The sequence below is a fragment of the Caloenas nicobarica genome, chromosome 2, assembly GCF_036013445.1.
Source record: "Caloenas nicobarica isolate bCalNic1 chromosome 2, bCalNic1.hap1, whole genome shotgun sequence".
Taxonomy (NCBI): domain Eukaryota; kingdom Metazoa; phylum Chordata; class Aves; order Columbiformes; family Columbidae; genus Caloenas; species Caloenas nicobarica.
In genome coordinates, this window is record NC_088246.1 from 68,736,256 (window position 1) to 68,762,746 (window position 26,491).

The 26,491-nt window shown below is 40.5% G+C and overlaps 1 protein-coding gene across 1 annotated transcript in view; it reads right to left on the reverse strand.

Moving 5' to 3' along the window:
* The window catches only part of CDKAL1 (CDK5 regulatory subunit associated protein 1 like 1), a 417,324-nt gene extending 396,027 nt beyond the window's left edge, over positions 1–21,297 (reverse strand). Inside the window, exons 1-4 of the mRNA XM_065628520.1 lie at positions 21,235–21,297; positions 19,838–19,875; positions 18,069–18,235; positions 14,516–14,628 (exon numbers count right to left, since the gene is read on the reverse strand). Coding sequence (XP_065484592.1) covers positions 14,516–14,628; positions 18,069–18,235 — 280 coding nt within the window. The 5' untranslated portion in view covers positions 19,838–19,875; positions 21,235–21,297. The remainder of the gene's footprint in view (positions 1–14,515; positions 14,629–18,068; positions 18,236–19,837; positions 19,876–21,234) is intronic.
* Between the last annotated feature and the right edge of the window lie 5,194 nt (positions 21,298–26,491).

The window sequence follows — 26,491 nt, forward strand, 5'->3', positions numbered from 1 at the left end:
CTATAAGAAGGTCCCTGTGCCAATATCTGCTAATATTTTTTGTTTGGTTTTTTTTATAAGAATCAAGTCCTATGCTAAATCTTCCCCATTTTCTCCTTAGTGTGTGCCAGGTAGCACACCTGGATCTCCAAGTACAAATTTACCAAAGGATTTCAATTAGTGCCAGGAAGGTGAGTCAAACTACAAATGTTGTATATACACAATGCAAATAACCATCAAAACACAAGTACAAGTGTGAGCAAAGACAGTAACCAGCAAGATTTCAGGAAGTAAATGAAGAATATACCCTAACAATTAAATAAATCCACTTAATTGTTACAGTAATGACATAGCACAAGGTGCAGCTGAAGCAAACTTTCTTCTTCCGTTGGAAGAATCCACATCTTAAAGAGACGCAAACTTTCCTGATGTACGTACCTGAGAACCATGCAAATCTGCCTTGCCAAAAATTGTAAAATGTTTTTAACCATTACAGTAAAGGAAACGGATCGCTTAGTGTATCGTACTTTCTGCACAGTGAAAACCACTTGCTAATGCTGATTAATCATGGAAAAACCTTACGCCGTCCTGATTGGCCACAGAAAGCCCCGGCTGCATCCCACTGCAAGCATCTCAGCACCACACCCATCGGCTTTATTTGGACGTGATCTTTTCCATGAATGAACAACTTCTGTGCTGACAATAGTATGGCACAGTCACTCGGAAGCCAAAAATCCAACTTTAGAGAAAGGAAAAAAAAAGTTACAACAAGCTTTCCTAGCTAAAATTCTGAAAATAAAGCATTTGTGTAACTAGCATGAACATAGACAGAAAATGATCAATTAAGACAAAAATCATACAAATCTCTCTAATCTCAAAAGATTTTTATACCAATCATTGCTTCATTTCCTTTGTGACCATATTAGAACTGACAACGGATCTCATTTTTTCTGAATAATCTTCTAGGATATTTACACAAACCTAATGTATGCAATGCTTCAGCATTATTAATAATCGTGTGGGAAAAGCAGGAAAATTTTACCTCACTTTTTAGAGCTGCCTCTGAACTTTTGAGTCCTTTCAAACAATGTGAAATAAGTCCCTGAGCCAAGAGATAATTTGTAGTGCGATCAATTAAGTGACTAAATTGAAAATAAAATTCAATAAAATGCCATTTTTAACCTAAATGTTAATTTAAAAGGTTGTCAAAAATAGGTTTCAATAATGATTTAGGTGAAAGCACAGTTACACAGTGCCATCTAGCAGTGACTCACAGTACAGCAGTTACTACAATACTAAGTTTGACATATTAGTTTGCAAAGTCCTCACTCATTTAAGTAAATTCAAAGAAACCAGTAAACTGACTCATACAATTGCTATATGCAAACCTAAAGTTTAAACTTTACAGATTGTATCTACAGCAACTACTATAATTATCTTCCTATTGACCCAAACTCTGGCCTCATAAAAGACAGGGAGAGGGGTTTAAAACACCTTTCTTTGATAGCTTATTACTTCTGCAAAAAAGCTTTCTAAAAATGTTCTGGAGAAGGCAGGTAAGCATTAGCAGAACTCTTAGCATAATGGAGCCCTGTATAGCTCGTATCACAAGACTGATACCAAAACTAAATTTTGATCTAATGTTTCTATAAAGATTTTTCTTCACTAAATTTAAGTGGTCAAGATTTCTCTGTTTGTCGTGACTGTTGAAACATCTGAAGTTACATACACCAATTAACTCAAGTTTTCTAACATACTGAAGGGAGGAGAAAGGCCCAAAAGATTGGCATCAAAATGGATTCTTTACCACATCAAGTTGCACATAATAGCTGCAGAAATCAATCACTGCATGAAACACTAAAATAAAGTGTTCCAAGCTCTAGTTTCACAAGCACATACTTTAACTCAGCATAAGTAAGCCATAGCTCATCTTTCATTTAGCACTATCTCTGACACACTCAGCCCTTTTAACATGCTGCCCCCTTCCTTACACCATGTCTTAATACATATGCATAGATGCTTCCAAAGATTTGTCCAACTTTGCAGTAAATCAAACCCAGGAACTAATCTGGTTTTAGACTAAAACGGCCAACAAATAAAACAAATAAAACAAATGTTGCCAGAGTATTTTTGAAATTACAGCAGAAAAAAATCAAGGCAAACAGCAGAAATGTGATGACAATCTTTGGCTTAGCAATTCAGAGTTTATTTTTAAAAGCTAGAATAGTGTCATTAGGAACAACAGCAGCATCCCTCTATGAGCCACAAGAGCGAATCCTTAAAAACTGTTGAGTTCTATAAATCAGTAGCATTCAGTTCAGATACATCAAAAAAAACCATGCAGAGAAGCAAGGTATTCTGTTCAGGATAGTATACAAGCCCACACCAGGACTTCACCTTCCCCCTCTTGAATGGTTTTATTCTAAAACTATCCCCCAGATTTTTCTACGTAAGTATATTTCAGTATTTCACATTTTACTTTCATAAATGATATTTTGAATAAGGCATCGAAAATCCATCTACTACCCATTTTTCAGAATTGTACAGACTAGAAAACCAGAAAAATGCACTTGAAGATTGATGCAAATAAACTGGATAAAGTCCAAAGGAGAAGAACAAGAAAGGTCAGAGATGTCGAGAACACGACCTATGAGAGAAGCTTTTAGGAATTAGGTCTATTTACCCTAGACACAAAACGCCTATGGGGAGAAGTGATAACAGCATTCAAATATGTGAAAGGTCGCTGTGAAGGAGAAAAGAATCAGATGTTCTCCATACCCACTAAAGAAAAACAGGCAGCTATAGGCCTGGACTGTGCTAAAAGATTAAGATTACGCATTCGGAAACACTTGATTGCACATTTGGAAACACTTTTCAACCAGAAAGGTAGTTAATTACCCAAAAGGGGTTATGAATTCTCCACCATTGGAGGTTTTCAACAACCAGCTAAAACAAATGTCAGCGAATGGCCCAGCCCTGGGAAGGGAAGCTCAACCAGGCAGGTGTCTTTTGGCCCATGATCTATGACAGATCGCAGCAGTTTAAGAGAAGGCTCTGCCCATCATGAACACAAACTTACAAGCTGCTCTTCACAGGTGGTCAGGGAAAACAATCTTACTTAAAATTCCTCTCCCAGGCCCCCTCTGTATTGGTTTACACCTCAGAAATAAACTCCTCTCCCTGTACCCGGTGCCTGCCAGCAGGTGAGCAGCATCACACTGTGGTGCTGCTCAACTATGAGAATTTCTCCCCAGCTCCCTGAACAGCAGCAGTGAAGCTCACAGCCCCCTCCGTTTAAATGTACCTCTGCCACAGTCAAGTGAGGAACCACTGACAGCACTGAAAAGCTACAGCTGCAACTGAACTGTCAGCACCTACAGAAGAAAATGCTGGTTTTCTGCTGTGCTGTTTGTAGTTGGAAAATCACGGACAGACGCAAAGACAATTCAGAAGACACACTAGTTTTCCGACAAGGCTTTTTTTGTTTGTTTGTTTGTTTTTCAAAAAGACACAAGTGTCTCAGCAACGTAGTTTGCACAAAACCTCTTCCTTCATCCTATAAGTTTCCTGGGTTTTGTTGTTGTTAAAAAAAAAAAACCAAACACCAACCACAACACCAAAAAACCACTTTAACAATTATATTTTTCTCCTTTAACAAAACATTTGATTAGTGTTTTTCCCTATCCTACTGTAATGTTACCAAAGAATATTTGGAACTGTTCAGAATATAACAAGGTGAGTAGCTCAGACTTAAACTCTTCTTATTTTCTAGCTAGCAGACTTCCAAAGCATACTCAATTGATGTTTTCCTTTCATCACAACCAGCCCTAAGGATCAAACTTCTAGACAAATAAATACCGGATGTTCAACTTTACTCAACTTTAATCTGATGGGCCACATCTTTACATTCACAAAGGAAGACTAACATTCACCAGCGTAAGCGAATTTTTCAAAGTGTGATAAAGACAAACAGAAAAATGCCAACCTGTAAACAAACAACAGAATTTCAAAAGTAAACTATCACTTAGGGAATCAATTAGAAACAAGCACACTTTTACCCTTAAAGCCCAGCCAACAAAAGCTGAAGGTCTAAAATGCCTAATAAAATCAGCAGCCAAGTGATCTGTCTTCTATTAAGTCACAAGCCAAAAAACTCACTTCTCTATACACCAGTGTCTTGTACCAATCAACAGCAATTCAGTTTTGGCACGATTAACTCAAAGCCTATTTATAGTCACCCAAGACAAAATTTCTGCTTAGTTTCTTTCTGTAAGCAAATTCCAAAGCCAGGGATTTGACACACAAGACAAACGCTAATGTCTTCTGCTTAAACAGATGAAGCCTGTTCCTCAGCCTCAACATTTAATGTGTTAACTCCCACTGGTAGCACACAAACGCTGCAAGACTCTCGGAAGTGCATACACAATTCCCAGATGTGCATTTCTGCAGATACATCGTACCCTGGCTAAGCAGAACTGCTGTAGCAACTGCACCAGCCGAGTCAATTAAAGTCCCCACAGGTGCAAGGCTGTCTGGTCACAGCATCTATCCCACTTTCCACAAGTGTTTGAAGTGAGCACAAAAATAAAGCCAACACTCATACACACGAAAACTGGCTAGGATGAGGTTGAAATTTCCTAAGAACTGCAGAAATAGGTTATGACAACATGAAACACCCTAAAACACAGTTTTATGATGCAATAAAGCAGTTTCTCTGCATCTCTGAGATGCAGAGTAGCTTATCACTTTACTCAGAGTGAAAGGGATCTGTCCACAGTGTTGCAGAGTCCAAATAATTACTTAGTTTCTACAAAATATTAAGAGCCTGTGCACAAGTTGCTTAATTTCAAAATAGGCTTTTGAGTATAACAATGCCACAGAGAAGAACATAACGACTGAAGATCCAGTGGTTATTCCATATTCACCACCAGGAGAATACAAATATCATGGGAGTCTATATGCTCTCTGATGGCAAATAATAAAAAAAAGTAGCCACACAAACCCTAAGTTAACTACCCAAAATTCACAAGCTAATTATGTAGCTAGGCCTCACCCACATTCAACTCAGGATATTAATTCACAGCAAGTTGCACTTTAATGAAAAAAAAAAAAAAATCAGATCCTGTACATTATTCAGAATTTGCCTGAAAAAGTGAAAAACCTCATTTTGGAAACTTAGGATAGTGCTGCGCTAATGACAATAGTTACCATCTACCTGAAATGCTAGCCTTAGTAAGCTGTAACAATAAATTACTGATGGCCAAGCTGAACACCATCTGCCTTTATACTACTAGGTAAACTCATGGTTTTACTTATGCTGTAGTCATGCATTTCAACAGACAGCATTTGTTCAGTGGTCCTTACTATTTTCAGTGTCTTGGTGTAATATACACTGTTAGTCTAGTTAAAATTCTTAAAATCGAACAAAAATTTAAAATCATTCCTTAATGAAAATAAACAAGGGGTAATATTGATCATTGTAAGCAAAATCCTCCATTAATGTTTCAAAGAGAAGTCCTTATGTAAAATTAAACCAACCCTCCCAAAGTAACAAACATCAAGCAAAAAGGGGCTTCCAAATGGAACAGTTCATAGAAAAAGGTTAATTTAGAAATTATGACACTTCATGAATCTTAGATGCATAACACAGACTCTTTGGAAGGGGAACTAATGAGTCCAACACAAAATCTAACTTAATCTAAAAAGTGGTAACTCGAGACAAAATAGAAATACGAAACATAAGATCAGAATGATGGCAAATAATTGAAATTAAAGCCGATTTAATTAAAGGCACATGACTGCACTTCAAATTTGAATAATAATCCAGTATCCCTAAATTAAATCAGTAATACAGCCCAACAGCAACTAAAAGGTTAGGGGAGGCGAGACTCAAGCTAGACATGAGGAAGAAATGTTTTACAATGAGGGTGGTAAAACACTGGCACAGGTTGCCCAGAGAGGTGGTAGATGTCCCATCCCTGGAGACATTCAAGGCCAGGCTGGACGGGGCCCTGAGCAACCTGATCTAGTTGAAGATGTCCCTGCTCATGGCAGGGGGGTTGGACTAGATGAGCTTTGAAGGTCCCTTGCAACCCAAACTATTCTATGATTCTAGGTGACCTCCTGACCAAGGGACAGAGGAGGGCTCCCAGGCAGGGCAGGAGCAGCAGAGCCCCAGCCCAGCACTATTTAGCCAACCCTGCCACCTTTTGGCTCCCACCGACACAGCACCCAGCCTCAGCCTCAAAGCTTTGTTTAGAGCTTTTTTTTTTTCATTGGAACATACACAAATTGTAAACTGTCCTCAGCTGAAAAAGTTACAACTACTTCATACATTACCATATCCAGATTTATTTTTTGTGACTACTGTACAACTGTAAAACATTTTGATAGAAAAATCAGAAGGGTCCATCTGAACTTGCTCATGCCAGCCAGGCTGGGGGAGACACAATGCTCTATTATTTAAAAAAAAAAAGAGGAAAAAGACATTAACGATGCAACACATACACTCCAAGGATGGGAGAGGATTCTGGGAAGAGATGGAAAATACCTACACACATTTTTACTTGTATATTCAGACACAGGACCTGTTTTTACACCTGGTAGCCATTGAAACACCAGGCTTGTGTGAACATAACCCACGTTGGCCATGAAGAAGGAAACAGAAATTACACTCAACTCTGTTAGGGAGGGAAGGGGGAAGGGGAAAAAAAAAAAAAGAAAAACAACAACAAAACAAAACAAGTACTTTATTTGCTCCCATCAATGAGAAAAAACACCAAAACCAAGTTGTGTCTCTTATTTGTTTAGTGAATTTCTGCTGTCTCCAGCCAGCCTCCACAATCACATGGCAGTCTTGTCTCTTAACATACCCTCAGGCCTGACAGAAAGAGAACAATATAGGTTAATGCTCTCTATTTGGAGACACAGCACAGTTCAAGATCAGTTGTGCTACATTCGAAATTCCCATCAGCAACAAGCCAGAAACTCACTCAGGCTTTCCTTGCCTCAGTAAAATAACACGAAGCAATAGCAGCTCACACATGCACAGGCATCCACACTGCAGTTGTCAAAAAAGCTCTCCCGAAATATATTAAAAGCATCTTAATGCATAGTTGCATAGCAAAGACTGACCATGGCAAGTTTAGAGAACCTCATCCTGATCAACAATTTCTCAAAAACAAGGAACTCACAGAAAATCTCCATCTTTCCTAGCAAATGAACCTGCTGCCAAATTCTAGCAAGAGCCAGCAGTAAACATTAACCCTCCTCCACTACTCCCCAGTCACTCAGGGTAACAAGCAAGTCTTTTTCAGGTGCTCCTACAAGTGCTCTGATCAAAATATGGTCTTGCTCCTACCTCTGAGAGCACAGAGTTAAAAATCTCTTCAGGTTAGAAAAATCTGGTCTGTTCTCCCAATAGCTTTCATAAATCTTCTATAAATTACTTGTAGCACAAAGAACCATGGCATAGGCAAAAACATCTCAGTAGAGCACTCTACAAAGCTCCACGTCACCTGTATGTCTATGTTGAATTCACTTCACCACTGCTATATATGCTTCACTTACTGACTGCTTAACCATCTACTACAGAGACACATTCCAGATACAAGAACACGCGTTGCCAGAAGTTAAAATTTACCTTTCATGGTTCAATCCTTTTCAAACTCATTCTTCTGGATTACATGAAGTTCAGCATTTCCAGATTTGAAACCTATTGCACAACCATAAGAGCATGCAGCCAATTGCTTTGCCGCTAGAATTAATCCTAAACATGTACACATGCTTAAATTTGCCTATGTAACCTCTCTACAAGTGTCGCTGATGATGCTGTCCATGTAGGATTTATTCAGGCTCTCAGGCCTGCTCCCAGCTTTCAGTTGCCAGCTCTGTGACTGAGACAAAAATACTAGAAGAAAACAAAGACAGCAATGCAGTTTAGATGGACTGTAAACCAAGCGATTTTAAATGGGATAAAGAAAACAGCACATACTGGTAGATCCAGCTCTAATGGCAGTGACATAGGAAGCCATTATGAAGGGAAAACACACAGTAGTTCTTTCTAGTTGCCCCATAAACAGGGGAAACATTTCCCAGTTAGAGAATTAGAGGAGTTCTATCCTGTAACAGACACGTCCTCAAAGCTAGATATTCTACTTACCAGAAAGTGGCCTAATGGGAATAAGAAGTTAATGCTGAGGAAGCTGAGGTAGGAAAAACTCACCGCAAAGAGGTCATGTATCTTGCACTGTGCTGGAAGTCAGGGGTGACAAGTAACAGAACTCGAGCCACACACACACTAGGAAGTTTTATAGGGAACACATGGGCAGTAATACAGCAATACACAGCTGCCAAAACCACAGTTATACGTTAGTTTACAGAGACCTGGGGAACATGCGCTGCTGCAGATGAGTCACAGCATAGTGTTGTATTAACTCTACACTGCAAGAAAGCACCCCAACAATATGCAAACCCATTCACCTCACTCATTGCCTTATAGGACACTTCAGGCTGCACTAGGCATACCCATATTCCTCCCAAAGAACTGTGACATCATCATCATCATCTACATTCATGCAATCCCATGTATTCCATCCCATGAATATCACCTGTCATTTTTCTTCTATGTTCCATTTCACCCCCTCTCCTCATCCTTTTAAGCATCTCACCACAAAAGTTTCAGATTCTAAACAGACAACAAGAGCTCTTATATCTCCTTGGAAGATAGCTCACGATATGTCCAACTATAACAACTATTTCAGCAGTAGCGAGGGAATGAGACTAAACATAACAAAAACCACCACACTCCCATCCCAAGCATTCACATAACTAACTGTGCATGAGAGAGCAGGGTTTTCAGGCCAAAGAACCAAAACACAAAGCAAACTTGTGACAAGCAGCAACTCAGACCTTCTGAAAGCAGAAGATCATATAGTGGGAATTATTAAGACAATTATCTCACTTTAACAACAGGTACAGAAATAAGTTACTGCTTCTCTCATCATCAAAACCCAAAAGCTTTTATGTCCAGATTATGTCAGTTTGAACCTGAAAAAGAAACCTGTGACAGGAGTAGTTATGCAGGTGTGCAAGGTTATCAAGCAATGCAAAAATAATACAGGATTATGATTCTACAACTTATGGACAGAGGAATTCTTCAGCAAGGGTACAAAACACCACAGCATTTACACCTTGGTTCACTTTTCTCCATTGCTCAGCCGCTTCACAGAGAATAACAGTTTCATGACTGCAGTGTTGTCAGAGCAAACAGAAATGCCTCTCATCACCAGAAAAGTAGCTCAGGTTATTTTGTGTACTTAACACCATCTCCTCCTGGCCTCAAAAAAAAAAAAAAAAAAAAAAGTTGAAAAGTACCTTTTTTTCTAAATTGGCACTGCAATCTCAACCATTTCAAAAGTATAAATCTAAAAGCAAAGACTAAACTTGAATTCTGTAGTTGATAAGGCTAAATATCAAACACTTCATAAGCAGCTAATAAAGATTTGCCTTTTAGCTTAGAAATAAATACTAAAAATATCTCACAATGAGGATGGCTCATAGCACCCCAAAATTACACAGTAATCACTACTGTTTGCTTTATGTGATATTTATGATGCAACAAAGAAGCATTATCAGCAGGGTGGAGAGAGAAAAATGGAAAGACCAACTGCTGATTCTGAGCAACTAAAAGTATACACCAGAAGAAACTTTAGTCAAAATATTGATGAAGATCAACCACTACACAGGCTGCAGAGAGTTAATTTTCCGCTAATAAGTTGTAAAGAATACAGTAATCTATTCAGGAGACCTGTACTTTAGGACAACAAATCGAGATCTAAAATTATTAAAATTTTATTGTGCTGTAGAGAAGTACTTTTAAAACGGCACTTAAAAGAAAGCGCTAGAATGTGAATTGTGATTCAGGAATTGAGTCAATACATATACAATCTTAGTCTTATTTATTTTCCACTTAGATGAATAAAATAGATGCTGCAGCGCACTTTGCTGTATCTGTATGGGGATGGCCAAAGTGCAAGGAAGCACGATATAAGCAACACAAGGCAATGCCTTTGAACACTGAAGTCCATATTAGTTTGTAGCACCTCATCTGCTTTCTCAACAGCAGACTAAGCATGTTTCCTTTTACATCTGTCTTCTTTTCAATATGAGGGCTTAGGTAGATCAAAGCTTTTGTTCTTCCTTGTCTTTTTCCTTCTTCTAGTCAAATTTACTGCTTCAGCAGATGGACAGTCTCAAGGATACCTCAGCTACATCCATGGGTAAACAAAACTGAGAAGCGTTTAGAAAATTAATAAGTAGAAGAGGCAATAAAAACCAGATCATTTCTTCAATATTATTTCAAAATATTATTTGAGATTTGCTTTACAGAAATACACAACACACTGCACAATGAATTTTCAAAGTTGTAAGACATATAACATGGACTATAAACATTAAGCCTCAATAAAAATTGGCAAGTTTCACCAACAAATACCATAATCACAATAATGGAAGGAGCTCTTCAGGAACTACAGGAAGGAACCCATAAAAAAACCCAGCATCTTTCCATCCAACATACTTGCAGACAAATTGTATGCGCTAGTAAAATGGATGACTGAGCAAAGATTAGACTAAAACTACACAAGTAAAACCAAGGGTCTATAATATAACCTAGTTTGTGTGTGCCAAATCAAAGCCAAGCCCACTGAATTAACAACAAAACAATTCCATCCCTTTTTGCTTCTGGAATCCCCTGCTACAGGAAGAATAAAAGTTCCATGCTAGTATTTTTTTCTTAAAAAAATGTAGTGCAGATAAGCTGTTACTGGTTTAGTTTTGCTGAACGTTTGTTAATAACAGTTTTTGCTTCCTCTTCATAAAAATAGAAGTTACTGTTCATTCTTCTCGTATTTTAAAGTCATTAGGAACATCTTCCCCCAGCATGTTTTACGGTGACTGAGGAGGGAATGCTTTGGACCTGAACACCTTCAAACCAAAAGCAATTATCACAAAATAACAAGCATTCTCAACTGCCTGATCCACCAAAATGCATACAAGAAGGCTGGGCCAAAAACCATTCATTCCACACAGCCAGAAACTTATATATGCCAACGAATGCTCATACGACTACCTGCTTCAGAAGCCAATTCCTTCTATGTCTGACTAGACATAGAATTCCCTTCCCAAACGAACATCTGGTTCCCAGCATTTGAGGGCTCCCAGCTCAGCCAGTTCCTCTTTTCCACACTCAGCGTTACTTGTCTGTACCATGAGAGTTTCTTCCTCCAGGGTGTATCTCAAGGGCAGCACTCTAATAGGTCCACGGGCATTTCCACACTATACAGCGTGGCATGCTGCCAAGAAACCAGTTTTAGAAACAGTAAAGCCACCATCAGCTACACTGTTTCTTGAACTTGAACAGGTACCATGGTACAGCCCTACACTGAGAGCAGCTCTGACTAACAAAGGAGCTTTGTGTTGCCACAGGACGGCATGCAAGATTTGTTCAGAATACTGCCTAGCTTCATACTGTAAAAGCAGACACAAAAACAGGTTCAGCTCTTCTGCTGCTTTCCCCTTGCCCTTGCTTAAGCTGATGCAGTTCCTGATTTTCAATGAGCATTGCTGTTATTGCAACATCTGCATATTATGAATCCACACTGCACTCTCTCCCCAGACAGAGGTAGGCTTTGCTATGAGAAACTGCAGCACAGTCCTCGGTTTTCACCTTTGGATATACCCACTCCTGAAAGCAACAAAGGGTACTTGTACAGAAAGAACACTTTTGAAACAGATGAAAGGCAAGAAGGAAGAAAAATAACAAAGAAAAAAAAGACTTCTATATCTCCTGAACAGAGCTCAAATCAAGAACAGGGTGGAAACCATGCAATAAACAAGGATAAGAAATAGTACTGGAATAATATTTTTGCATTACGTAATAAAAATTTATTTCTATAAATAGAAGACAACATTATATCAACGGTCAGTTTGTGCAAGGACAACTTACAAGGCAGGTTGTATTGTCACGACGTCTAGTTACCAATAAAAGTCTGTCTGATACTGCTTCTCTTCCTTCTGTTTTTTTCCAATCTTGCAAATAGATAGAAGACACTAGAAACAGTAATTGACTATCTCCCTTATAATGGAGCAAGAAGTAAAAGTGACATTTTATTTCCTAGAACCCGAAGTTTATTCCAGCATCTCTTCAATAAGTGTTGTTGACTCAAAAGCTTAGGAACATGTAGGAAACAGGCTAGTCAAATCACTTTTAAATAATAGCTGTCCAAGATGCTGCGACAACAGATAATCTTTCACCTTAGTGAACATTTCTATATTTTCCTCAAGTTCAAAACAGTTTTACATTAAACTTGTTGTTGCTGTTTTTTCTTCACAGTGTAAACAATATTTACTTAAATTTCAATAAATGTTTGAAATTCAGATTATGTTAAGCAATACCTACTACCACTGAGTAACTACTTCACTGTATAGATTAAACTCCTTCTTGACATTCTATCTGAACTTCCCAGATGACTTACAATTAAAAAAAAAAAAAGCAAGCTTATTTTAAAAGGATTGATGAGAGATGCTCAAAAATGTTGGGAAACTTTCCGTATATACTTGCTGAAGGTACATTACATCCTGTCTTCTGAGTCCATTAAAGACATTTAAATAGATCAGTCCCAGTATGAAACCCTGCGAGGCATTGCCAGAAATCCAAGCAGTAACACAGCACTTTCATACGCACTTGTCACCAGAAGCATCACTATACTGAGCAGAAAGACAGCTGCCCTCTTCACCACCTTGTATTCTCACATACCGCTACCATACTTGCAACACTCGCACTCAGTTCCAGCTTCATTAACAGTCTATAAAGGAGAACATTTAACAGATGGATTTGTAAAAATTTACATTAGCCAGAGTTTGTAGACAATATTTTTGTTCTATTGAACAAATATTAAATTTCCAGAGGTCTGTAAATATATCAGCTTATAAAGAAGTTACTTAAATTCACAAAGAAGAAACCACACTGGGTAATTTCTGCCTACCACCTCAGCGTTGGTGGTTTTTTTGTTTAATATTCGTATATACATACAAACAAATGAAGTGTTTTAGTTCTCAGTTCCAGATTCTAGACATAGACTTATTTCTATTCTAAAGTTATGAGCACTTAATTTTCTAAACCAAGAAGGTATCAAAAATTTTAGGTAGTTCCTTCCTTCACTGCACTGCATCTTTCCTACATTTCTCTCAATAAAATTCCAAAAGCACAGGCCCACCATCCAAATCTTGACAAGCCAGAAGTAGCTTCTTAAACACTATAGAGAAATTAAGGTAAAGAGAAGTTAAATTGAAGAAAGCCATAAGAAGGCAAAACTGAGAACTCATTTGTAGTCTTAAACAAACAGCTGTCACAAATAAGGCTTTTTGGACCAGTACTCTACTTGTCTGTGAAGAGAGTATACCTACTCCAGAGCTGCACTACTAATTAAACAATCACCTGGGTTCCCTAAAATACTAGTTCAGCACTTGAATAATTCAGTATCTAGTTTCTACTTAGACAAATACAGAAACTGAAAAAAAAGGAAAATGAGATGTAGCTGTTCAACAGTATCATGAGATGTTCAAAAAACAAAACAAGCATTTTGTGAAACCGGGAATTAAATACTCCTAGCAAGGTGTCAGGAAAGACAACTTTGCAGTCTTTCAGTACAAGCAAGACGCAAGTTTAAATGCAAGACAGACCAAAACTTGAATTAATTAATAAATCATACATTTTTAATTTTGACTAGTCATAAGCTACATAAAAGTATTCTGATAATAATTCTCCATTGAAACACAACATCAATCCATCTTTTCAGCTTTCTATAGCTTTTCTTTTAACACGTTTTGTGCTAAGGAGATGAAATGTGGTCAGTACAACCACAAGTTCAGTTTTTTTGTTTAGGTTTGGGGAGGCGGAAGATGATGACAGGGAGTGTTTTAAAGTATTTGGAAAGAAAGGAGAATGTACAAGACACAATCCTATATCATCCCACCCCCACCATACTGATCATCCCTCCTGAAACAAAGGATCGTTCACATGAAGCAGTTCACCTCTGCTCCAGCAGCAAACACACACCTCACTAAGTGACAACTCACTTCCTTCCTCTCTGTCTCTCTCACTTGGGTCCCATCAATTACAATCAGACAACCAGCTAGGTTCTGCCCAAGAATTAATATCTCTCCCTTCCACTCTTATGAAAACTTTTAATTAAGTTTAAGTAAGCAAAATGCCCACAAAAGACACTGTATGACATCTATTAGACGACTGTCCTGTCAGGAAAACCTAACCATTCTGAAAACACTCCTCTTGTAATCATTCTGCCTAATCCCAGGAAAACACTTTACCTCCTCACCTCCAAAACAGAAAGAGATCAAAGAGGGATTTTTTTAAAAGTGTAATTAAGACAAAAACATCTGATGTCAGCTTGACAGTTCTGAACATCCACCCAAAAAAAAAAAAACCTGAATTATGAGACCTGTCTGATATTGTTACCTGTAATTTTGTATCCATAGGCAGCCAGTTGTCCAGCCATGTATTCACCATCTGAATTATTGTGAGAACATCCCCACGTACGAATCCAGATTTTCTGCACACCAGGAATAATGCTGTTAAGTAAAAATGAATTAAAAAAGCAAGTTAAAAGACAAGCAAGATTCCTCTTTAAGCCCACTGAACAGACTCAAATAACTGTAATTCCCTAAATATAAAAAAGCATCACAAACAGTAACAACTCCAGAACAGCTGGGGAAAAAACATCATAATTACACAATTTTAGTATAGTGGGTACTAGGTCTGGCTGGGATAGAGTTAACTTTTTCCATAGCAACTGGTACACTGCTGTTTTGTATTTGTGATGAAAACAGTATTGATAATACACCTGTACGTTAGCTATTGCTGAACAGTTCTCGCACAGCACCAAAACTTCTTTTCCCACTGCCCACAAGCAGGCTGGGGATAAGTAACAGGTTGGGAGGGAACACAGCTAGGATAACTGAATCAAATTGACCAAAACGATAATCCATACCAGATGACATCCTGCCCAGCAATATAAACTGAGGGTTTGGTCTTTCCAAAGTAGCCATTGTTCTGAGACTGGCTGGGCAGTCTGCTTCTGGGAGGTGGTGAGTACTTGTTTTTGTATCACTTGGGGTTTTTTTACCCCTACTCTTTCCTTCACTTAAACTGTCTTTATCTCAGCCCACAAGTTTTCTCACTTTTGCTCTTACAACTCTCTCCTGCAGCCTACTGGAAGGAGGGGTGAGCAAGCAGCAGGCTGGGTGCTCCGTTGTTGGCCAGGGTCAATACACCACAAGCAGTAAGAAAAGAGTTTTAGAATGGAGAAGGCACAGGAACTGTAGGGTAAGAAAAGATTCAGTGCACTGCAGTTATGTCAAAAAAAACCTCTAACTTTCTGAAAATTATCATATCATTAACAAATGCCCTTCAGATGACTGCAGAGATTTTAGGCCACCAGCAAACTGCTGGAACTAAACTGCAACCTCTTGATATTATGGCACCCATTGGCTCCCTCCATAAAAGCCATCTTTATAAATTCTTAACTTAAGCCTGCCACCAGCCACAGTAATATCTGACAGCTCATAACCCAACCTTTCTCTGCCACAGAAGCAGCATGGCAGATCTGCACCGTGGAGCCAGCACACACAATAGTTTCAGAACCGACAAAAAATTCTGCAAGAAGCTTTCACTGAAACTCCTGCAGTAACTGCCTAATGCGCTAAAGATGTCAGTACAAGAATGACACACATCCTGGAACACAATCCTTTGCCTGGACCACATTATTTTGTGCCCCCCCACTCCCCATTTTTGCTGAAGGTACTTCCGCCAGCTAGAAACAATAATTTGTTGATGGAAGATTAATGATCATTAAGTAGGCATAAGCAACACATGTTGCACATGTGCAATGTATTTAGACTTCCTCCTGTCTGAACAACATTCTTCTTGAACTACAGAAAAAAAGAAAAAAAAAGTATATGGTCAGCGGAAGCAAGGTCAGGCATCATGGGAGAACTACCAAGATACTACTTGCCACTGTAGGGAGGAAATTTGTGCAGCCAAAGTTCAATTAGAATTGAAGCTGGTCAGTACTGTGAGGGACAATAAAAAGGGCTTTTTCAAATGTGTTAATGGCAAAAGGCAAACCAGAAATAACATTGGCCTATTACTTGATGAGCATGGTGACCTTATGAACAGGGACATAGGCAAAGCTGAGACACTTAATGCTTTCTTCGCCTTGGTCTTCAACACCAAAGACGGGCTCTGGGGCCCCCAGAACCCTGGGCTAGAGAACCATGGCTGTGAGAATGACAAACTCCCAATCAATCCAGAACTTGTGCGGGATTTGCTACTCCAGCCAGATCCCTACAAGTCGATAGGGCCTGATGGGATTCATCCAAGGGTACTTAAAGAGCTGGCTGATCCTTGTGGGTCACTTCCAACTCAGGACATTCTATGATTCTATACATTCAATGTGCTTTCTTGTGTTAAAATTGCTAAAATATAGTCTGATAGATAATATACAGTACCTGAATACTTAGGAGAATGGGGTGCTAGCGTGAAATATCTACAGACCACCAGTTCAGCTGTATATAAACATATGGCAGAATGAACCTTTATGAGGCCTCACATAAAGGCGCATTGTTACGCCTCTAAAATTTCTTTTGAAAACAAATTAAACAGGAAAACTGAATTTCCTGTGCATTTCAGACATACTTTATTTTCATCTTTCTAATGCAGGGAAATTTTATCCCCCAGCTTGAAATTAACGGGAAAAAAAAATCCCCCAAATCCAGATCTCTGCACTGCAGTACGAACTAGAATCAATAACTGAGTTCACCTATACGTTGCTCAATTCCTCTGCAGCAGAAAGTTGATTCTGTTCTTATGTGAATCACAAGAATGAAAAGTGAAAAAATACGTTCCATAGTTATTGCATACTATTTCCACTGAAGTAAAACAAAGTTCTAAAGTTTCACTATATCACTTGCAGCATGTACGCACAAAAAGTACAGCCTTTGGAAGGCCCAGGTTCCAGAAACCAGGTGGAAAGACTGAAGCAAGGAAGATGTACCCATGGTGGGAGAGGATGAGGTCAGGGAATACTTCAGCAAACTAGACATATGTAAGTCCCTGGGCCCTGATGGGATGCACCCACAAGAGAGACATGGACATACTGGAGACAGTCCAACAAAGGGCCATAAAGATGATTAAAGGACTAGAGTATCTCTCATAAGAGGAAAGGATGAGTGAGCTGGGGCTGTTCAGCCTGGAGAAAAGGAGGTTCATGGCAGATCTTATCAACGTATATAAATACCTGAAGGGAAGGTGCAAAGAGGACAGAGCCAGGCTCCTTTCAGTGGTGCCCAGTGACAGGACCAGAGGCAATGGGCACAAACTGAAACACTGGAGGTTCCCTCTGAATTTCAGGAAACGCTTTCAACTGTGAGGGTGACAGAACACTGGCACAGGTTGCCCAGAGAGGTTGTGGAATCTTCCTCTTCAGAGACATTCAAGAACTACCTAGGTATGATCCTGGCCAACTGGTTCTAGGTGGCCCTGCTTGAGCAGGGCAATTGGAACAGGTGACCTCCAGAGGTTCCTTCCAACCTAAACCCTTTTGATTCTCAGAATTTTGTTTATATTTCTCATTCCAGATGTCAAAAGGCTACTCCCAGACTGCATTTTGAAGAGCTCAGCTTCTATTTAGGCAATTAAGGTGAAGCAGACAATTTTTCAGAAATGCTAAACACATTAAAGCTCAAGCACTATTTTTCCAGTCTGATTACTCCACTAATCAATATCTCAGTCATAACGGATTCCTACAGAAAGTCTGTCTAGGACAACAAATTTGCTTAGGAGTTATTATTCATTATCACTACATTTTATAAAAACACCATTTTGCTCATTTTTATCTTGTATTCTGATTTTACATTAAGAGATAACGAGAATTTCCACCTAATTTTTAGAAGTTGACAGTGCACACAAGATATGAGAAAAGCAACAAGATAGGGTTGATGGAAGAATTTACCTGTCACTTGGTGGATCATCATCTGTCTGAATATTTTTTTGTGAGTTGCGTTTTCGCACTTTTGGAAAAATATTCTTTCTTACAAACTGCCGATCATGTGGTTTCAAATCTTCTGCTGACACAATATCTTCGATATCTTCAAGCACTGAATCACAGGCAGCAGGCATCTTGAAGAAGTGTTAAGAGAAGACTGGTATTAGCAAGCATTTGAATACAAAACCAAGGCCTAGTATCTACTGCACATGTTCTCATAAAGAAAAGTCAGGTATATTTCTGCATATGCTTGCAATATATCATACATATGAGGGATACTGAGCACATAAAGACAATCAACTATCCAGAGATACTGAATGATGCCCCCTTCCCCCGAGATGCCTCAAACACTGGCAGGGAAAAGGTCACAAACCATATAGATTTTTTTTCTGTTGTACCTTGTCATCTTCTAATTCAAAAACTCCGCAGCTTCTCTGACATGACATAACCAAGACACAAGTATTCTTAATCATATCAGGAGTCATAGTGAAATAATGAGTTCATGTTACGTGATAGATATACTTCCACTCACATCACAGGAGAAGAATGAAAGATATAGCATTCAAGTGCCTGCTTCAGAGGCTGTTCTGGCTCTTTTATTTGTGTGATGAAAACAGGTGCACAGTATTTCAATATGTCTCCATAGCCCTTTTGAAAACAAACCATACTATTCCTAGAATTCCTGATCCCACAGACCTTTCATCTACTCCATTCATCAGGACAGCAGAATAAAAGTTCCTGTCCTCAAGTACAAGACATTAAACCACCTAGCTAACAGAAAACAGATTATCATCTGGCTCATAAAATATACTAGAAGATTATTGAAACAGAACTATATTTTCCACAAGAAAATATATACGCGTATATCCCTCCCAGCAGATCTCAAAATCCAGACCAGTTTTTACAAACAGAAAAAAAAGCTATTTGCTAAAGGAGACTATAAAACAAAGTTACTGCATTAATCACACACCTCATACTGTGCTGTGTGTAATTCTTAATCAAAATAAAGTCTGATTTACCATTGGAAACTTGGTTTTGTACATGTCTCAACAGTTTACTACGGAAAACACACACAGGCATTTCACAGAGTTTACAAGGAAAATATACCACTTTCCTAACTGACAGTGAAGAACAAAACAAACAAGGCTTTGATTTCTTTTAAAACCAGATTTCAGGAACAGAAAATTCAGACTACTGGCATACAAAATACCTTCAGATGTTGCGTTTGAATTATTCAAGAACATAAGAAGATAAACACCTGTCCATTTTCCCCATATGAGTCCTTCAGTCAATCTTGCAAAGTATACTTAAAAATAAGACTTCGTATAAACTGAACCATTACATGTACATTTAAGTTAAAAAGGAATATAATGATGTCACAAAGAGGATACATCTGACAAAGGTATTTAAGCTTTTAGGGTTCTTCTAGATAAAAAAATCTCAGGATCAATTAAAAAACGCAGCAAAGGATGAACAAAAATAAAGATATGAGAAGAGTCTAACAATAAAGAATATTGGGAGGGAGGTGACATCCCTTACACTATTTCATGCCAGTAATAGTATGTACAATTAGGTAAAGTTTTCAACTCAATACAGGGAACGAAAAAAGTGTTTGATTTGTTGTTTCTCTCTTTCAGAAAAATATCTGATATAATGGAGCAGCTGGCAAAACAAATAAGCTTAGTTTATTTCAGTGGCCTACAAAAGAACGAATACAGCCAAATGAAAATTCATACCTTTTTAAGCAATGTCTAAACCCTCTTGGATAATAATCCTGGGGAAAAAAAAAATAAAAGAAAAAAAGGAAAAACAGATGGTATTAACAAGCAGAAATAGCAGACAGAAAACCATGAGTTAATGTTATTGTCCAACCAGCATCAGTCCTTTAGTCCTCCCTTTGCAGAAACAGGTTTCTTGCTTAGTCTGACCTGATTAAGACCAGGCACATATGCTGACTGGCTGACAAGGTGGAACAGTCACTACATTTTCCCTGTCCTTCCCTGAGCAGAGTCACTAGTCTTCTTGTCCTTCTTTTATGAGTTGTTTTTGTCAAAGTCTGATGTATTTAAGTTCTTTCAGACCTCCTCCAGATTTCTCTCTTCAACTGGGAGTTTAAAATTTGGAATGAAAGAAAGGAAAGTGATTAACCATAAATTTTACCTAAAAATATTCACAACTTTTTTTTTTTTTAATTACAAACATGTAAGTTTTTTTAGAACAGATTACTTGATATCTGCACCAGTTCCACACATATGAGATCTCTTCTTCACAAGCAAATAAATATAGATTCGTTCAGCTATTCTGACAGATTGAAATAAGAGGCAATAAGAAAATTACAAGTTAATATATTCTTTTTATACTGTGAAGTTGTACATACAGATCTTTAGGTTTCTGTTTAAAAAATGAATGTTAGTGAATAAAAAACCAATAGAAGCATCTTCAATGTCAACACAAACAAAGCTTTCTTTGCTGAGGTCTGTTTCGGGCGCTCCTCCTTGATTTTATGGCATGTAGAATCATAGAATAGTTTGGGTTGGAAGGGACTTTCAGAGATCATCTAGTCCAAGACCTCTGCAATGACCAGAGACATCTGCAACTAGATACCAAGGAGTGCTTCCTTCCACACAGAAAACTTCCATCCATGTGGAAGAGAGCTGCTCTTTCCTCTATTTACCAACAGGTGTCTCCGGTAAAGCCCCGGGCGTTTATTCCCAGGCTTACACAGAGCACAAGAAAACCGTAGCGTTAATATAACACCAGACGGCCCCACGGCCCGGCCTGGTCCCTTCCGGGCCCCGGGCCAAGCTCGTTCTGTGCCCGCGGGCGAGCGGCAGCCTGGCCGCACCTGACCCGCCCCGGAGCCCGGCCCGGCCTCGGCCCCGCACCGGGCTCCCATCCCGCCAACAGCATCCGACCCCCGAACCGTCACCCGGCCGCCGAAGCCTCCCGAGGGGCCACCTCTCCCTCCCGGCTTCAACGCGGGGCCCAGGGGAGGCCCCGCAGCGGGCGGGAGCATCGCATGGGCAGGACACCGGCAGAGTCGGGCGCGGGAGAGGGAAACTCGGCCATTCTCACCACAATCGGGCAGGGAAAAAGCGCGGGAGGGGGCCCAAGGGCGAACCCCAACACTCACCTCAGCCGGGCGCCCCGCCGCCTCAGCTGGGCTCCGCCATCACGGCTGCTGCGCCCCGCCCCCAGCCCCCGCGCAGCGCGGCAACGCCGCGACGGCGGCCGGTAGGGGCCACAAGAGTCCGCGGTGCCCCGCGGCGCAGCTTCGCCAGAGTGAGTGCGGCTGCGCCGCCCGGCGGGGCGGGGACGGGACAGCGCCGTGGCACCGGGCCCGCCGGCAGTCCGGGCCTGCCGGTCCCGCGGAGAGAACGCCCGGATGCTTGACAGCCAGGCCGGCGCCCCCGCTCCTTTCGCCGATGGACTGCCGTACGTGGGGGAAGGGCAGAGCTGAGGCCAAGCCGGAGCCGCGGGCAGCGGCCGTTGGGGCCGTTGAAGCCTTAACGGCTCCTCAGTTGGCCGCTGCTCCGGGCAGACCCGGCCCTCAGCGGGGAGGGGCGGGAGAAACAGGGAGCAGCGTCGCTTCCTCCGCTCCGGGGATAAAACGGGGTGCAGCGGGGCGCGGCCCGGCCTTCCTGCCCCGGCAGCCGGTAACGGGCCGGGCTGGGCCGGCCGCGGGACCCGGAGCCGGCAGGCAGGTGGTCCGGGGTCGTCTCTTCGGCCGGGTTCGCCGTCCCCGCCGCCCTCACAAATAAGAGGCTGCTCCGTGGGTCCGTCAGCGCCCCCGGGCAGAGTCCCGCTGCTTTGGCCCGGGCGCTCGGGCCGGTTTTCGGAAGCTGCGCTCCAGAAACGTGGCTGTACGGACGCGGGAGCTGCGATCCGCGCGGCATCGGGTTGCCAAACTGCCGCCGCTGCTGCTGCTGTTGTCCCGGGAACATCAGATGTTGTGAAGCTGAAGGTTAAGTCATGGGGCTGAAAATGGGATTTCCTCCAGCAGTGCACGATGGCGGCGTTTGAAGGGCAAATAACCAGCGGCGGGTCATCTGCTCGGCACTGGGGCCACACGTCTTCTCCTCGAGTTTCCCGAATCCTTGGAGATTTGTCTTTATTTTAATTGAAAGTTAAGTCCAGCAATACGTATCCAGTTAAAGCAGTTGGATTCTGATGTATCCGATCCAAATGAATGATGAACTATTTATTCCTGTTATGGCCACAACAGTTTTTTATTTTGAATCATCAATTTCATCAAAATACAATGCTAGTAGCAACTTTTCTACTTAGTTGGGAAGGGGTGAGGTTAGTAGGTCGAGAGAGGTTCTCCTCCCCCTCTACTCTGCCCTGGTGAGACCACATCTCGATTATTGTGTCCAGTTCTGGGCCTCCCAGTTCAAGAAGGACAGGGAACTACTGGAGAGAGTCCAGCGCAGGGCCACAAAGATGATTAAGGGAGTGGAGCATCTCCCTTATGAGGAAAGGCTGAGGGAGCTGGGGCTCTTTAGCTTGGAGAAGAGGAGACTGAGGGGTGACCTCATTAATGGTTATAAATATGTAAAGGGTGAGTGTCATGAGGATGGAACCAGGCTCTTCTCGTGACAACCAATGATAAGGGCTAATGGGTTCAAACTGGAACACAGGAGGTTCCATTTAAATTTGAGAAGAAACTTCTTCTCAGTGAGGGTGACGGAGCACTGGAACAGGCTGCCCAGGGAGGTTGTGGAGTCTCCTTCTCTGGAGACATTCAAAACCCGCCTGGACGCCTTCCTGTGTAACCTCATCTGGGTGTTCCTGCTCTGGCAGGGGGATTGGACTGGGTGATCTTCCGAGGTCCCTTCCAGTCCCTAGCATTCTGTGATTCTGTGTGATTCTGTGACATTGGTAAAAATATTTAATATTAGATGGCTAAAGTTTCTGGCATTGTTTTCTTCCAATTTAGGGCTAGTAGCAGCTTTTCTGATTAATATTTTGGAGGACATTAGTCTTGATGTTGACACTTGAATGGCTAGAGCTAGGGCTCTAAGCAGACAGGTTATTAAGTGTATAGCATCCTTGTTGATCAAAGTGCTGTAGAGGGTGAGCATAATGTTATTGCTTTGTTTTTAACATACACAGTTACAGTTTTAATATACACCTAAAAAGATTATTTGTATTGTATCTTTAACATATTTAGAATATAAAAATCACCCTTTCATTTTGCACATTAAGTTACTGTCTTTAGAAGGTGCCTTTGGAATAATTATTTTATCCTCCAGGTAGCAGATTATAGTCTCCCTCAAACTGGAGGGTAAGTGAATGAAAGCCCTGAGTGTATTATGTAATAGGCCTATTGGTCTGCTAGCAGATAAAACTTGGCAACTTCTGCCTATGAATATCACTTCCCCTCCTCCTTTTTCTTAAAAACTGGTGCTTATTTTATGTAATGGTTATCTGACAATGTTCACAGCAAGGAAAAAAAAAAAAAAGAAAGGATAAGAATGAGAACGAAGTAACAGGAGAAGTTTGAAGAGGAGAATTTGGACATAAAGAAACAAGTACTTCATTTAAATCAGTCTTTAAGAACAAATCATTCTAGACAGGACTAAGCACTATTAATATCACCCTGGCCTCATGATAGAGTCATTGTTACAGCTTAAGATACATTTGCTTTGTGGTTGGTCTTTTTTTTAAGCACACAAGTGCTTTTTAGAGAGATTCTCAGTGAGACACTGAGTGATGTGTAATTCATTATTTTTGCAGCATTTTTAGCCCAGAATAGAATGAAGGAAAACGTTTTCAAATCAGCAGTTACATTAATCTAGTTCAGACATCCTCCTTCATAGTACAGTGTAAGTAGTCCTTAGTTTTTCAGTAAGTAATGATATATATATTACCATCAGTATTTTAACTGCTTCCTGATAAGGTTAACGATTCTCTTCCTTTTTCTTTTCCGTTTCCTGTACTCAGTTTACTAAGTATTCACATGCAGTCCTTTAATTAAACTTCTCTCTTCTGGGAGCACTGCACTTTATTACCCCACAGTTATCTTGACTAGCCAAGTGTTGCCTCTCTGGTTAAACAAAACTGGGCAGACATCGGTGCTGGTTTATGGTTGACTAAAAGAACAAAGCACAGAGGGGCTGCAAGACATATCCAAAAATCTCCAGATGGCCAAGATTGACAAAACAGTACTCATTAAGGGGAGGCAGCGAGCACCAAGAGCAGCTCCCAGGCAGGAATAACCCATGAGTCCCATGCCTAGTGCCATAAATAGGCCACACTGATCGGTTTCAGCATGATCCAGCAGAGTCCTTACTTTGTCCCGCTGCCAAGAATTCATAATATCAAGAAGCACTTGTGCCAGCACAGTCCTATTCGTTCCTAGGATGTAGCCACAACATGGAAGGCACCCTTTAAGTGCTTTTGAAGCTCACAAGTCTGAATTGCTTTGTAGTATATTCATAATAACAAATAAAGCTATACACAGACTGCTGGTAATGCAGCAGATAGCATGGGAAACAGACGATTCCCCACTGCCTCCTGACCACAGGGAGAAAGCTTATCTGTGCTCACCTGGGCAAACTGTTTTTTAAGAGACAGCGCCTGGCAGTACAAGTCCCAGTACTGGCCTTCTATGGACTGGCAATATACATGCTCCAGTTCCTTGAATGTCCACGGAACAAGTTTCCAAGTTGCCTGCACACCTTACTTCCTACTCTTCAGAAGTGGTAGACTTGAAGACACCAGACTCAGGCTGGCTTACCATCTCCAGTCATTACAGGTTTTGCAGGAGTAGGTAGTTGGGGAATATAAAATCTACTAGGAAAATAAAATACAAATCTCAGTTTTAGCTTATGGTTAGTAGAAGATCCATCCTTAGTTGTTCTAGAGCATCTCAACTAACATTGTTAGGGAAGGGAACCAGCCAGGGAAGTGAGGGCCCAATTTTTACATGACAAGCTTATTCTCTGATAACTAACACGAAGTTCTGGGTGGAAAAGCAAGTGGGAAGGCACGCAGGGAAAAAATGGAGAGTCCTAAGCTTGCATACAAGAAATTAGATTTCTTCTTCTACTCCTGCTGTATAGGAGAACCTGGCTGGTCATTTCTCAGCAACATTCAGTGCCATTCAGAATTGGTAACAACCCTTTTTCTGTTAGATATGACACTTTATCCCTGTCAAGTTTTAGAAAGAAATAAGTGGGTAAAGAAACTCCCAAATATAATAAAGGCAAAGCATTCAGCTGATCTTTGCTTAGCTGTAGTATCCAGGCAGATCTTGCTTCAGCAAGAAAAGCACAATGAGGAGATGAGTTCTACTTGTTTATGCTTTTTTTAATATCACTTGATTGACTATGCTATACAGGCTCTTGGTTCACTTAGTCTTGAGAATTGTTGGCTCCAGGAACACTAATGGCATTGTGCATTAACTGTGTTACATACAGACAAAAATTGGCACATGCTGCTAAATTTGGTCCTTCTAAACGTGTAGCAATCTCACGTTACAAAAAGTATCTTACAAATCTTTCAGTCATTCTACAACAAAAATGGCCATGTCTGCATCAAGACAGTGGTGTAATTTACTCTTTAACGTATAAGCCAAAAACAGTAGAAAGGGATGTTGTCTGTCATTTATAGGTAGACTAGTTCTCACTGTAGGTTCAAAGGCAGGACTTCTCCCTGACCCCATTCCCTCCCCCCTGCCTTTTTTCAGTTCCTCTCCTAAGTGTAAAGGAGTGCGAAGTTGCCTATCATTCAGGCTGGTTTGGGCAGATTTCTCAATCCTTTTCCATCTGCTGGCAGCCAAGGAATGCAGCATATACAGGCCCCAATAAAACCTCCCTGAAACTAGTATTTGTACACTGAATAACGTTGAGGTACACTGTGCTAGCTCAGGAGAGCAGAATTAAGTATTTCAACTGACTGGTTTTTTTTTTCCTCTGCAACTCAGCATATCAAAGTTTCACAAAGCAGATACAGAAAGCAGAAGGAAAAGGAGAGAAATTTACATGAAAACTGGCAGTCAGTAGCAGATTCTAGGGGCAAATAAAATGCTTATGGCAGCCAGGGAACGGAGAAACTGAGAACAGGATAGGGAGCTAGGACAGAAAGACATTTATTGTCATCTCTGCTTCAAAGGGAGATCAGAGAACACAGTCCTCTAGCGCTCCTTTATTTATTGGGAAAGAGTATGGACAGGTGCATAAAGAGATAAAACAGCCTTCTTGTGTGCAGGGAAGATGACAAGACACGTATGACTTGCTCAGAAATGTAACAATTAAGCAAACAACCTTATTACCACAATTTTATTATCCTGATAGTTTTTACTTTCAATAATTGATGACTGTGCATCTAGAAAGGTGCTGCACCAAGACCAGAAAGGGAGTACAATTTTGTAAATGTCTGTCTGG